This window comes from Toxorhynchites rutilus, chromosome 1, assembly GCF_029784135.1.
Source record: "Toxorhynchites rutilus septentrionalis strain SRP chromosome 1, ASM2978413v1, whole genome shotgun sequence".
In the NCBI taxonomy this organism is placed as follows: Eukaryota; Metazoa; Arthropoda; class Insecta; order Diptera; family Culicidae; genus Toxorhynchites; species Toxorhynchites rutilus.
In genome coordinates, this window is record NC_073744.1 from 24,871,948 (window position 1) to 24,888,224 (window position 16,277).

Genomic DNA, 16,277 nt, shown 5'->3' on the forward strand with positions numbered 1-16,277 from the left:
TTAACTTAATGTAAGATTTATACAAGTGTGAACCGGAGAACTATCATGACAGAAAACTTTGACATGGGAACCAGTATATTTATTACGAATAATGTAAAGAGTACAAAAATCAGGATCATTTCAGAAAAAAGGATATCAGGGAGCGTGCTAAAGAGTCTGTTTTGGGGCAAACTTGTACGCTTCATTTGTTCGAACTCAACGAATGAGATCGTTTCCTTCGGTGTGGATGAGACGAAGGCGAGCCATCGGTAGGACTTGTTGGGTTCTTGGCATCTTGGCTTGGATTCATGGCAAAGATTCAACCATCAAGTGTAGAAAACACGGGTTATTTCGTGATCCATCCGTAATAGACGGAATGCGAAACACGAGAAAACTCGTGAGCGGTCTTTAATATGTTAATAGAGATTATGAAAAATGTTGCCATGACCACTTATAGGTAATCCATACGTGAAGTCTAATTTTGAGTTCCTTTCCGAGCATATCGGCTGGTAGGGGAAGTCGGACTGAAGTGGTCACCCTAAATAATATACCCATTTCCTGCATCCACATACCGCGACAATTCCCGTTTTTCAAATAATATTGTAGTTCATCTCTTTGTTGTTTAAAATAGCAAACGGTGTTTACTATTGGAAGTGCAACCTTATCCGTTCCGTTTCCACAAGACGGCTCAAGGTACTATAAATAGTCGACGGCGGTAGCTGATTTTTGTTGAATCGTGAAGTGTCAACCAAATATTTTTAAAAGTCTTTAAGTTTTGCGCAACATGTTAAATTTTTACTGCGTTGAAAATTTCGAGTTTCGTTGCACCATTAGTGGTAAGTTTGATTTCCTGTGCAGCTGAAGCGCTCCGAATGCTTGTAGAGTTTTAAGCTGGCTCTGCACGATCGGATAGATTTTATAGGAAATGGTTGGGACAATTTAAAAGTAGTGATTCTAGTACTAATGACAAAAAGCTTCCGAGTCAACAGATAAAAGTTTGAAAACGAAGAAGTAGAGTCATTGCTCGATCAAGATTCGTGTCAAACACAAACAAAACTTGCAGAACTATTGGAAGTAACTCGACCACCTATTGCTAAATAACCCAAGGCCGCAGGATACATCCAAATGTAAGGAAATTATGTTCCATACGAAATGAAAGCGAAAAATGTCCAGATTATAAGACTAGACACGAGTCGAAAATGTACCATCATGACACCGCTTGGCCTCATGTTGCTATTCGACTATTTGGAAAATAGTGGATGGGAAATTTTGGCCCATCCGCCTTATAGTCCAGACCTTGACGCTTTGAGAAGAATACGCTTTACTTCAGAACAGGGTATCAAAAATTGGCTGGATTCATGGTTGGCTTTAAGAGATGAACACTTCTTCCGCGAAGGAAACGGTAAATCACCAGAAAGATGGGAAAAAAGTAGTGGCTAGCGATGATAAATACTTTGTATATAGGGCTTATTCATATTATTAATCAAAAAATTTGTTTTTCCTGCAAAAGAAACGTAACGTATTATATTGCACATTCAATATTAAAAAAAAGAAAAGAGTACATTTTTCATCATTGCCGAGGAACCAAATCTAAACAGATAATAGTCGAATGGCATTAGTCACTGTGCAGTCCAGAATATCAGTTCGAAGCATAAATATCAGTTCGAAGCATAAAACGGGTACTAATCCCGTCGTTCTGCAAAAGTCGTTGCAAGATACCCTGAACAATCTGTTCACGTGGGCCCTCAAGCTGGGTATCGAATTCTCTACGGAGAAAACTGAAATGGTCGCCAGGATTCATATTCTCAAGCTGGAGAGAATACAATATCGTTGCTTGCGTATAGCCATGGGGTGTTTGCATTCGACACATACGACGAGTCTCGAAGTTTTGGCAGGAGTACCCCCGCTTACTCTTCGGTTCACAGAATAGATATGTGAATAGAATTATCCAGATTTCTCATCCGTTGCAAGATCATGAATCCATTGGTGATTGATAACTTCGAAAATCTACTCCAACTGACTCCTCAGTCAAGTTTTATGTCTTTATACCATGAGTACCTTACCCACGACGTGCACCCTTCACCAGGCATCTCCAACCAAGTTTGCTTCCCATACTTCTGCAATTCCTCTGTAATTTTTGATCTGTCCATGCGACAAAAAATCCATGGAATCCCAGATCACCTACGCTCCGATTCTATTCCGCCGATATTTTCAGCAGAATATGAGAAAGTTAGATCTGATAAAATGTTCTTTACTGACGGTTCATTCATAAACGGGTCCACTGGCTTCGGCATCTTCAATGAAAATTCCAGTGCCTCTTTCAAACTCAAAGATCCTTGTTCCGTGTATGTCGCTGAACTGGGTGCGATATATTACGCATTAGGGATCATTGAAACATTACACATCGACCACTATTTTATTTTTTCAGACAGTCTCAGCTCAATAGAGGCAATCCGCTCAATGAAAGTTGATGAATGCTCATCTTATTTCCTAACAAGAATAAGACAACTATTGAGTGTTTTGGTCGAAAAATTATTCAAGATTACATGGGTTCCCTTAGCATGGGTTCCCTCTCATTGCTCGATACCGGGCAATGAGAAAGCGGACTCGCTAGCTAAGGTGGGCGCTTCAGAAGGAACACTTTTTGAAAGGCAAATTGATTATAATGAATTTTTCCACATTCCTCGTCAGTATACTCTCGTAAGTTGGCAGCGCATGTGGAGTGAAGATGAGTTCGGTCGTTGGTTACACACGATTATCCCTAAGGTTTCGACGAAAGCTTGGTTTAAGGGATTGAATGTAGGTCGTGATTTCATTCGCGTGATATCTCGGCTTATGTCCAATCACTACAACCTAAACGCGCATCTCTATCGCATTGGGCTCGCAGCAAACAATCTTTGTGATTGTGGCGATGGCTACCACGACATCGAGCATGTTGTCTGGTCGTGTATCCGGTTCCATGCTGCTCGCTCTCAGCTCTCTAGAGCACTGAGAGCACAAGGCAGACAATCGGATATCCCCGTCCGGGATATCTTAGGTAGCCGTGATCCTGATCTTCTGCTTCATCTATACCTGTTCCTCAGAAACGCCGATGTCAACGTTTAATGATGTTTCCTTCGTTGTGTCCCCGTTTCATATCCCTCCTATCCAAACGATAAACTTTTACTTAGTCGCGGCAATACATACACACACTCTTTACAGATACACGGGCCAAAGGTTGTGCAGTCCACTGATCATTCAACAAGAGCCAAAGGTTGTACCGCTCATGACAACTCTACACGAGCTGATGATTGCGCCGGCTAGTGACCATTCTATCCTGGATTCCTCGAGTCGAGAAAGACGCACCACGCTAGATATGGGGTACAGACTAGGGGGGCGTTGCTGATTAATGGTCAGCTGCATCCCAATAGCAGTTTTCCCGTGTCGGGCACACGTACAGAGCATCGAAGACTGCAACATACCAATTATGAGAACACTTGTAAAACTAACCTCGAGCCAACCGCGAGTAATCGGTTACATATTACTAACATAGTTATAAGCAAACATTGTCGAAATATTGAACTCCCGGCCCCGTTAGACTGACGCCATATGAGCCTCAATAAAAATATATATTTTGGATAAAAAAAAACACTGGATTGAGGAACAAATTGTTTCAGAACTGACCATGCTATTCCTGTCTGGTCCACCTATCACGTAGTCCATGCCTTGTCGAACGAACAGGTGTAGAAATGTTTTTTACGGCTTACTCTGGAACAGCTTCCATGGAACGATCCACTCAGGGTTGCCATATATACAGAAAATTCTGTATTTTACAGATTTTTCGCCAAATCTCAGATACATAATTCGTATATACAGAATTACAGATTTCCAGCAAAGATACAGAATTTATAGATTTTTTTAAAATCCAATTTTAAATATTGAATTTATTGCAGTGCTTACATAGTACCTTGATTTTTTTAAATATTGAACGTAACGCAACGAGATGGCTTCTGTTGGAGAGCTTAAACTATTCTTTTCGTTCCGAGTTGAATATCACCATGATCAATTCATCAATCGTATATTGTCTCAATTAAACGATCCTATGACTAAACTTATTATACTGTTCTTAAACTTTGTTCTACTGCTCATCAATACCGTCAATCGCACTTTTCAATCAGAAAGTTCTCAATTTTGCGAACCTTAAAATGAGACAAGAATGTTATTGTTGATCTTGTTGGGTAACTTATGTTTGGAGAGCTATAGGCAACGATTCGCTGATGCTGACCTTGATGTGCAAGATTTTGAAATCATTCTGAAGAAGCCTGAGGATGTTTGCGTTCGTATCGATGCAGAAGAAGCAGAAAATTCACCTTCAAATCGATTTGGCGTGACATTTATATTGAACCCGTGGAACATAATTGCGGTCTTGATAAACCCTTAAAATATCGTCAAGCTACCCCAAACCTTGATGATTTGATGCATCAATTTCCTCAAACCGCTGAAGCAGGTATTAGATAAGGCTTGGATAACGAATTCAGGCTACATAAGTCGTGTCTTACTGGACAAAAATTGAGTGACTGAGATATGGTCCCAGCTGTTGGATGTTAATAGGCGTGATGGGAAATTTTTGCATCCATTGCTAAGGTCGTTTGTAAGACATTTTTTTGATGACAATCATCAGCGTGTGTTGAGCGAATATTTTCGCTTTATAATGCAAATAAAACAAAATCCGGAAGTCTGTTGGCTCCCACAATTATGGACGCTATTTTGAAAGCGAAGAACTATGTATCGGATCGAGGAGTTTTTTTCTGTGATTTGTTTTGTTTTATTGACACGACTAGTTAAACCCATGAATAAGAAAATTAAGTTCAAAGTGAAAATAAACCTTTATTTTCATTTTTTTCCCTTAACTTTTCGATACAGATTTTTTGGCTAAAAATACAGATTTAAAGATTTTTTTAGGAAAATTTTACAGAATTGAATGTGACAACCTTGGATCCAGCTAATATAACTTGACATAATGCAATGATGGATTGACTGCCCTAAACTTCTCGCACAGTGACCAGCTTAAATTGACGAAATTTTAAAGCATTTCTATTTTTCCATACATTTGTTCTGTGCCTTCAAAACGTAGCAGTCAATAGCGAGCACCTAACGTTGCGACGAGGCACTTATTTTATATCGAATTTTAAATTATAGTATCTCCAGCAAAATTACACCTTCAACGCAGAACGAACCATCTCAGCAGACGCAGAACAGTAACAGAAAATCCGAACCGAACCTATTGTGTGATGGCTGGCAGCGATTGGCTGCAGAAGCGAAAGCAATACCATCGGAACTTCAGTTTTTCACTGAAGAACACAACTCTCAACGTTGAAAAATATTCTACGTCACTTTCAACCCGAAAACAATAAAATCACGAAAGTTGAATGATCGATTGAAAAAATTACAAATCAGTCATTCACGATTTATCAGTCATCCAAGCAGCAAGGCTTTCCAAATAATATTTCTCAAGGCCGGGATGTTTATTTTAGTATTTTTAATTGGTCTTTTTCAAGACTAGAGGTGAATAAACTGAGAAAGCTTAAACCCATTACAATTCGAAACAACATCATTAAACCAATAAATCCAAACACACTCCTGAATTCACAGGAGCTCTCTACAGGCAAACATAAATATTAAATAGATTTTTAGAATGCATCGAAAATTCTTAAATAACTCTTTAGTCGAAAGTATTAGTGGCCCTGAAAAGGACCGATGGGCTTGTGTTTTTTTTTTCCAATTCATTTATTTGTAAGGCTCAATCGCATAAGCTTTGCGGAGCCGCTAATTCAAGGAGCCGCTGTTTATACAAAGTTTCAACTAATTGCTATGTTTAGTAGGATTCGACCGAATACTCGCGGTTTACTCGAGGTTAAAAGGGCAACATTTTTGTGGGACGGGTCAGGTTAGGGATATGGATATGAGGTATTGTTGTCTCAACCGAGAGTTGCCGCGGGCTTGTGTTGTACACGTACACGTAGCTAAAAATGGTTGATTCATTATTCATTCTTGTTCTCGCGAGAACAGTACACGCACTCAGAAAAATACACGTAACGCATTCAGTATGTATCGCGGCATTTTTCCCGTATTACATACAGTGCGGTTCCAGGCGATTATATATTTGTCCCACACTACCACACTGTCCAACATATACATATTTGATAACGCATAACTCATAAAATCAGCAGTTCGTACAATCTCCAGTGTATGAAAACCGACGATGTACCTCTTATTTAATATTTCTCTTGTGCTTTGATTCCGCTCTACAATTTGGTTGCTTCTAGCTTATTGTGAAGATGCATTCTGTGGCGAAAAAAATTGTTCAACACCGTAGCAAAATAGAAACTAAGATTGGCCATGGCTTACAACCAACGACATGCATCGACAAATCTTGACTAAGATGGACTTTCGAGCAGGTACTCATATTCATAGAATTTTGTGATTTCAATCCTACACCCCAGTACAGATTAAACTTCTTTGGTACACGTTGTGGTGTCCCCACCGAACAAAATATTGCACCATAATTTGCGATATCTATCATTCATCCTTCCTTAGAATCGAACAAAACCTTTGCATTGAGAAAGACTGCTGTTTGATAGCTGGAGCGAGACGACTTGAATGATGATGATGATGTTTTGAATTATAGAGGCTTTCTGATTCATCAGTTCATTCGCCTCTAGTCTTGAAAAAGACCAATTTGGAAAACTCAACTAAGTACTCGGTCTTAAGAAAGGTTATTCGAAAGACTCGCTGCCGCCTGGTCGCTAGCTAGATGACTGACGAATTATGAATACTGTGTTTTGAAATCGCGAATGACTTGTTGATACTCAATGAATAGAATACGGGGGAGCTTAGATTGCAATACTATCTCTATCAACATTATCCGTAGAACGAATACTGCAATTTCAAGCGACCAATTCACGCCTGTCTTATTAGCAGTGATATTTGAATATTGTACCTCCCTCATACATACTCGGCCACAAGAACACGACAGGAAAATGTGTATTTCAATTTTCCTTAATTTAAATCATCATCATCATCAATCAATCAATCAAATGGGTTAGGGAACCGTAATGTATTACCGAAAAAAGTAATAGAATTTCAGATTCGATTGGAATGCAAACCATAAAAAATCATTCATAGTTAAAATAAATATTAACGGTAAAACTATTTCATAGAACACCGTGACCAGTTTTCTGATTTGGTACCATTAGTAAGAATTTCATATCGATATTTTCATTTTTATTCACTAATGTCGACAGGATTAGCCCTAACGATCGGATTAAATGTATTTAATGGAGATTTAATCTACTAATACCACTTAACTAGACAACTAACTAACGTTTTCGTGATTGTCACACATAAAAAATGATAACGGGCCAGGCGGGTCTATAGAGAATGAACTTGAAAGTTTAAAGCCTCTTAAAAACAAAGAAAGAAGAAGAAGACGGGCAAACCAAAAGAGCCTGGAGGGCCGCAGGTTGAGTATAGCTGCTATAAACGAATGCACTTCAAAGTTTAGAACCCCTATAATGCCAAGCATAAATAGAAGGCACATATTTCGTCAGTAATTGCATTGCTTCCGTGAGCGCTTCAATACAAATTAATATCCAAACAATTTATAATAAGTCCTATACCAAAACGAGAAATTTTTGCTCAAATATTGAGAATGTAGATTTTAGTTTGCTTGGTACATTGAACTGTTTTTCTTTTACTTTTTTATATTTGATCAAATATTTGATAGTTACCTATGTCTCAATCAATGCAAAAATCTATTAAACAGAAACTGCCGGGATGGTCAGCGAAAAATAAGCGGTGCCTTTTCAAACTTCCACTCAGTGCCAATCGTGAAATGATTACCGAGCACCGTTATCTTAATTGATTCGAACTCTTTTTCTTGTGGTGATTCCATCACTACTCGTCCAATGTCTTTATCAGTGTTTCGGCTTTCGTCTTGTAAACGTGTTGCGCAAAAAAGGCCTCAAAAATCTAGCTCTCAGTTACCACCCTATCTGTTGGATCGTAAAACTGGCATTTGAAAACCCATTACCCCATGTTCCTGCTCTTGTACTTCTTCCAGTTCTACACCAGTTCCTCCACGCATTGAACCTTGTTTCCGCTTGCAGGAACGCTCGATGCCGAAAGCAGAGAAAAAATGCAAACGAAATAACTCAAATTGATTGTGCCTTTTTATCCCCTCACCTCCCCGCGATACAAGCCCGAATCAAACTGGTCAGACCAGTTCGTCTCTCTGCAGCCCTTTCGTACTAATAACAATAATCGATCCAGAACAAATTTTGCTCATTTTTGTTACTAACCCACTTCCCCCTTTCGCTTCCTTTCCAGATCCGTCGGCTCCTCGCTGATCATTTGGATGCTAAGCGGCATCCTGTCGACGCTGGGTGCGCTATGCTATGCCGAGCTCGGCACCTGTATCACCCGCTCCGGAGGCGACTATGCGTATCTACTTGTTGCGTTCGGGCCACTTGTTGGCTTCCTGCGGCTCTGGATGGCCCTGCTCATCATTCGACCTACCACCCAGGTTGGTAGTTTATCACTGTCATTCCTCCACTGCTGGTGTTACTGTTCCTTTACAAATGAAAATGTTTATTCATTTCACGCTCGAGAATCGGTTTTGTTCTCTCGCCCCCATTTTTTAAATGTGTATCGCATGAACAACCGAGCCACCTTCACCACTAGGGCAAAACATAGAGTTTCATGGTTTATGCTGGTGATCAGAGCGTTTGGAACAGGGCTGTATTGCGAAGTTGATTTCCGTGGTGTGTCCTACAAACATCGTCAAAAAGAGCAACTTGTTGCTCCATATTATCCGGAGTGCTGTGGTCCTCTCGGTAGGCTGATGCTAATTGAATCGGATGGTTGTGGCACAGATTCGTGCTGGTAGGACTAACCATTTTTTCCAGCTACCAAAGTTTCATGAAATTTGAATCGATGTACAATTTATGACTGATTAAAGGATGTTGTCAAAAGCGCTGAATATATTTTCGAAGCGTATAATCTTAACTCTTTTAGCCAGACTTGTCGCTCAGCCCATTTGATATTTTGACTGAAGATTGCTATCACAATATTTCAGCAGTTATCTTGTTTAGAGTAGCTATAACTCCATTTTGTAAAACACCTCAATTATTTAGTTAAAATATTTGTTTAAAGACTTAAACTTGTCATAAAAATATATTTGCATCCCCTTCCTTTGCTCGGTTCAGGTGAATGAGAAAGCAGACTCGATGATGATTTTTTTTCCATACATCCATTGGTAATATGTCACCATTTACGGTCGAATATGATGCATCTGCTTGATATACATTATGGTGGCGGCGAAAATGGTCATGTCAAATTTCAAAAACCGACCATGTACATTTTGTTTATTGGCCCAAAAAAATGATCTGTGCAAAGTTTCAGCACCATCGGACATGATTTAGGGGTGCCTCAAAGCGCTCAAAATTTTGATTTTTTGATCCTCGAAAATCTTCCAAGGGGGGAGTAAAAGAAATTTGGGAAATCGAATTTTTTTTTCGTCGAGATCTGGTGTCATCTCGAAAAAAAATTTTTGGCCGAAAATCGACCTGAGAGGCAATGGAGGTGTAGGTAAAAATATAATTGTCGAATTTAAAGAACCGACATTTTGTTTATCGGCCCAAAAAAAATGAGCTGTGCAAAGTTTCAGCACCATCGGACATGATTTAGGGGTGCCTCAAAGCGCTCAAAGTTTTTAATTTTGATCCTCGAAAATCTTCCAAGAGGGAAATTTGGAAAATCGAAATTTTTTTTCGATGCCAAACTTAAAAAGGCATAAAACGTCGAGATCTGGTATTATCACAAAACAAATTTTTGGCCGAAAATCGACTTTTTGAGATTTAGCCTGAGTGGCCAAAAAATACAGGGAAACTTCGATATAACGTACCCTTGTTATAACGTACCCTCGATATAACGTCACTCGATATAACGTACATTTTACCTCGATATAACGTACACATTTCCAAAGTATAAAAGAAAAAAAATTTTCAATATTTTTTTTTCTGATAGAACAATTAATTATCTGTATTGTGATGCTAAAACAAGTTTTGTATCTTCAATCAATTCCGAAATACAGCTGGTTTTGTTATTCCGGATTCTAAATGAATCAAGCTTTAATCAACAGTACGAAGGGAAACATCATGTGAAAGGCTGGCTTCGTCTTCTGATTGAAGTTATTCATTAACTTTACTAAAACAGCAACACAATAATGTATTATAGACTACGTTTGTGAGTACTTTATTATGCTTCGATATAACGTACAATTCGATACAACGTACAATTTTGAAAGTGAAATGTACGTTATATCGAAGTTTACCTGTAGAAACTTTGAGTGCTTTGAGGCACCCCTAAATCATGTCCGATTGAGCTGAAATTTCGCACAGGTCATTTTTTGGACCAATAAACAAAATGTACATGGTCGGTTCTTTAAATTCGATAGTTTTTTTTCCATACCTTTATTGCCTCTCAAGGCTAAGGTCCCAAAAGGTCGATTTTTGGCCGAAAATTTTTTTTCGAGATTACGCCAGATCTCGACGTTTCACGCATTTTTAAGTCATTTGGCATCGAAAAAAATCGATTTTCCAAATTTCCTTCACTCCCCCCTGGGAAGATTTCCAAGGATAAAAAAAACAAAACTTTGAGCCCTTTGAGGCACCCCCAAAACCAGGTCCGATCGAGCTGAAACTTTGCACAGATCATTGTTTTTGGGTCAATAAACAAAATGTACATGGTCGGTTTTTGAAATTCGATGATGAAATTTTTCCCATACATCCATTGCCACCCTAATATACATATATGATGTCGATTAGTTGAACAATAGCGTGTATCATAAAACCGATTCTTGTTATATCATATTACGACTCAATCTGGCGTGATGACTAAAATCGGACTATTCGCATTTTATGCGATTTTAGCTATACGCGATATATTTTTTGGTCGGAACTATATACGACTGTTATTGGATCCGACTTTATATATGACTAAGAATATGCCAGTTATATGATTTAATTTTTGCTGGGTGGCGCATTTAAAAAAAATAAGAATGGACCTTTCAGTTGGGGAAAAGGGGGAATTTGGACCACCTAAGCAAATCGCCTAATATTTCCAAACCAATACGGTCTAAATAAAAAATGTGAGCTACACTTGTTTTCTCTCAATCAATAATGTTTAATCATTGTAACAAGCTTCAAACTACCAAATATATCTCAAAATAAAAGAGATGATTTTTGGACACTAAAATTTGATGCGGGGTGATTTGGTCCAGTGTGTGTTTCATCGAAAAAAACATACTTATGTTTATGTAAAGTATTTTGGGATAATGTTACAACCAGTAACAATGTTTTGGGATCGATACCAGGTGTCTTGGCCAGATTCTAGCCCAGAAAAATTGGATTGACACCTTCTCGAATTCTGCATGAATCTTTTCACTGTTGTTTGAGCATTTTCAAACTCTTTCGTTGTTGGTTAAAGAAAATCCGTCATTGATGGTATGAGTTGCTGTATCAAACTCCTCCTTCTTCCAACGTTGTTTGCCCATCCTCTTTACGTAATTATGTGACATCTGGAATCAATTAGACCAAAGAAAAGCCTCAAACCTGTAGGACCAATTCACCCCACAGAAACGTGTCCATGTTACCCCACACAACATGCAAAAATTAAAATGCAATTAATTTCATTTATTGTTATCAAACTTACAGTTTCGCTGCATAAAATTGTTCTTCTGTAGGCGAACAGAAATTTACTGCACAATACACGAAAAGTTTGTTTAATCAGCGGGAAAAACCTTGAAACCACGATCAGAAAACTCAAATTTTTGGACAATCAAAGTGCTTGTTGTGTTCATGCTACCGTTTCCTACCACCTGTCGAATTTTACCAAAGTTTTTTTACGTTAGTTACATACGGTTCAATAATAAAAGAAAATGACAAAAAAAATCCAAGTTGAGCCGTACTTTTTGAGATAAAGGGGTGGTCCAAATCACCCAGTATGTCCAACTCACCCCGTGTTACCCTACATATATTTTGTAGCTCTGGCAAGGGCTGATAAATGAATGCTTTCACTGAGGGGCGCGAACGCTAAGCAATTGAAAACCAATTTGAGCAGCTTCCCAAATTAATACTCAGCATTTCCTAAGTAAATAATCTACGGGTGCTATGCAGCATCTTTCGCAGAACAGTAAAAGAAAATTGGAACCGAATCGGTGGTGTGACGGTACCAGCAACTGCTGCGGAATTAACACTACTACGAAGCCTTGGCCAAACGGAATGAAATCGACCCATTTCTTAACACTTTGACGTCCGCACGGTTCGAAAAAAAACGCCGGCAGCGCTAACTCGGATTAAGGATAGTGGGGGCATAGTGGTGACCCTAAGGAATATCCCCATTTCCAGCGTCCACATACCGATTCAATTCCCGTTTCTCGAAGAATATTATGGTTCAACTTATTGTTCTTCAAGATAGTAAACGGCTTTTACTATAAAAATTTTCATCATTAAAAAAAAGGTGAAAAATCGAACATTTATTTTGCTTGGAGGTAAAAGGGTCATCTAGTGGGGGCAAAGTGGTCATTCGCACATATCAAGCTAAAAAGGATAGATTTATGCGTTTTTTTAGTCCAAATTTGTTAAAATCATATATGATATAGTAGGTACATGTATAAAAAAATTTGGTCTATTCACTTATTGGGGATCTAACGTACAAATATAATCCTAGGCGGCGCTGCGGTAAAAATTATGATGGTTTTAAAATTTACAATGTGACTTTATGGGAGGTTTGTAGTTCTTTCCATAAAATACAATGTTATAATCATAAAAGATTATTTGATTGCGATGAGTTTGGAAGAAATTTAATTCTGCGCAATTTTTTATATAACATGTTATTTGTTTACCTCTTTCAGTAGTGGTGGATCACACCATTGAGGAATGTAGCGGATCCTTCGGATGAAGGAGGCCGGGATGTTGATAGCTCAGGTTGTCGAATTCTGGTCTGTTGGAAGCCCATTTGGATTTTACTTGCGTGGAAAATTAAGACACTTTGGAAAACTTCTAAACACTAACAGGATTTATTAATGGCGACGTTACACGTGAAAAGGTTGGAATTAGAATGATATTTTATTGGGAAGGATATTATGTCTACACTTATTTGTTTGTATGCATTCGTTTCTTCTGCATTGCGTCGGGGTATACCACCACACACTGCGTTCTGGAAGGAAGAGAGTGGGTCGGATGGGAAAGGGATTGGATGGAAAAAGAATAGGGATGGACCTGGGAATTTGGGAATTCGGAACATTTGCTCAAACTTCGCGCTTTGGTCGCGAACAAGTAGTGAAAACTGTATAAATATTGACAATGGTTGAATTAATGAAGGAAATTAGAGAGCACAATCAAAAACAAGTAGAAAAATGTATAATTCCTGCATGTGAGAACTACCTTGGAAAGCCCGGAAGTAAAATATTCGTGATTTGTTTTTGAGTTTTAGGTTACATAAGCATCATTCCTTAGTTCAAAAACAAAATCCAGATGTCTCACCGATCGTTTACTTTTTGCGTTAGATCGCCAATAGTCTCAATTTAAATCTTCTCATGCATACAAAATCGTAGTAAGAAACACATAACGTTCCGCATAATGAGGCTTGGTTTAGTTGGAGTGGCGTTATTCAGGGTCAAAGCCACAAATGGATCATCTTCAAGAGCAGAATGTGATGCGGTATATCGGCTTTAGTAAACAGAATATTGTAATTCGTTATTCGTCTATGACCACTTTGCCCCCAAGCATCAAAGTAATATCTATGCTAAATAATCGCTGAGACCAAACAAAATATCTGTTCACCTCCCCTAGAATATGTGTCCAAACTGATGATTTGTCCAATATATCAGATTGAATAAACTAAATTTTACGTGAAATTCCTTAGATACCATGCGCACAGAACTACGGCCGAATGGCTATCGAGAGAGCAATTTCTGTTTTTATTTGTATTTTGCCATAGGACAGCTCTACTGAAGTACAGGGTGACTCAAAAGTCATTAAATTCTTCAAACATAGGGTGACTATCAATACGGCATCTATATTCAATAGTTATACTACCAGACAAGCAGGTGACCGACCACTTTGCCCCCACTACCCCTACTTCGCTTGTCGCGGCCCGTTCTTGACATTATCAGGAAATTAGAAATTGTTAAGTTTTACTAACCTTATCGTTAGTTTTCATAAGTTCTCAACCCTGTTCCCCTACTTTCATGATTTTGCGAAGATATACATACCTAAATATTACAAACCTGTCCATATTCCCTCCTCTATATGTCCATGCGGGTAACCATCGAAAAAATGTCTGTTTTAATTTTAGTAAAAACATTGAAAAATATTCGGTCGATTAATTCGAAAAAAAGTATATTGAAATGCAAGAAACGGCATTTAAGTAAGGAAAAACATGAGTTTCGAAAGATATAATTAAAGTTCTTATTAATATGTCTGTTTTTCCCCACCTCCCTTACTAATAAAAACATAAAATTTGATAGCGTGTGTGAGTTATTGTTACCTAAACAAAACCCCAACAGAATGCAAACGATACTAAAGTGCTTTCGCCGGCCACTGAGATACTATGCGCACGTAACCACTGTGGTGTCGCCGGACGCCAAAGTGTTAAAAGAATGGTGACTGGCGATTAGAGATGGGTCACATACGATAATATTGAGCGAAAACGGTGAGAAGCAACTCAAACGGAGGACTAGCTAACCAGGACTGACTGCCGGGACGGATCTGTTGTGTATTTGGTGGTACTTGAAGGGATAATTTATTATGAGTTGGCTTCGTATGGCCAAACACTAAATTCAGATCTCTACTGTCAACAAATAGGCCGCTTTAAGCTAACGATTGACCAGAAACGGCCAGAATTAGCCAACAGAAAAGGTGTTGTGTTCCATCAAAACAACGCAAGGCCACACACGTCTGTAGTGCCTCGCCAGAAACTCCGGGAGCTTGGTTGGGAAGTTCTAATGCATCCACTATACTGTCCTGGCACGAAGCGATTACCACCTTTTTCTCGCATTGTAAAATTTCCTGAGTGATAAAAAATTGGGATCAAGACAAGATTGTGGAAATCGAATATTACAGTTTTTCGCCAATAAGGACCAAGACTTCTATGAGAGAGGTATTATGAGACTACCTTCAAAATGCCAACAAATTATACAACAAAACGATGATAGTTTGACCCAAATCGGACAATCCGAAGCATCCTTAAAAATGTTTTGAATTTAACAATATTCAAATATTTGTTTGATAGAGCTATAGAAGTTTAAGTTAGCAGCCCTTTATGATATGTGCGTCGTTCTGACAGCTGTCACTTGATTTTCGTTGAATTTGAAGTGCCATTTCGTCATGAACAGATTGACGTCCGAACAATACCTGTAAATTGTGTAGATTTGGAACGAAACCAAGGTTCATTTCCATGGAAACATTGCATTTAACGAAAGACATAATCTTCCATCAAAGTCATGACTGGCGCATTTGATGCCGGTAGAGTCAATGTATTCAAATAAAAATGGTCATGTATAAACCCAAAATTCATTTCAATTCAAAGTTCTATACCGATAAAAATACTCTATACATAGATAATTCAGCTACCACCCTGGAAAGCCAGTTCAAAATTGAATTGGTCCATCAAGGATACCCGACGGGGAATCAGTTTCATCCACTTTTCCTCTGCTACGACCCACGCACGATTTAACATCAAACCGACGAGATGAAGCATCTGTCTGTGCTGGCAAAGTCAGTATTCAGTAGGATAAGCTCCAACATTTATTCGCTTTCGAACTGCCTTTTTCTTTGTTTTTTTTTCGTTTTTCACCTCCCCCAAAGCATTCAATGAGAGAGGACACTCGAGCTGACAAGAGATGGCTTCCGATTGAAAGGAGAATCTGATTTCTATACGATGATATTTGATTAACACCCTTTCCGCGTGTCTCCTCCAGGAAGCAATAAAATCTTTAGTATTCCTTGGGAAGTGTGGGTGGATGCACGTGTGCGTGAGTAATGGACGTATGGACGATTGAACGACAGGATTCAATTCCGGAAAAAGGACTTCCAAAGGAATTAGAGAGGTATAAGAATCTAATTTATTTCCTGCTGCCGGTTTCGATTGCACTGTGCTTATGAGGGTCAGCCCCAGGATTATATTGTGGAGATTGTTGAAGGCTTATGTCGATCGAGCCAGTGTTTTATTTATTCTACGGAAAGCCAACAGAAAAT

The 16,277-nt window shown here is 38.7% G+C and overlaps 1 protein-coding gene across 8 annotated transcripts in view; it reads left to right on the forward strand.

Annotated features, from left to right (window-relative positions):
• LOC129770580 (Y+L amino acid transporter 2) overlaps nucleotides 1-16,277 on the forward strand; it is a 35,719-nt gene that overhangs the window by 2,250 nt on the left and 17,192 nt on the right. For all 8 annotated transcript variants that reach the window (XM_055773540.1, XM_055773548.1, XM_055773506.1 and 5 more), the window contains one exon: nucleotides 8,347-8,542. In XM_055773540.1, coding sequence (XP_055629515.1) covers nucleotides 8,347-8,542 — 196 coding nt within the window. The remainder of the gene's footprint in view (nucleotides 1-8,346; nucleotides 8,543-16,277) is intronic.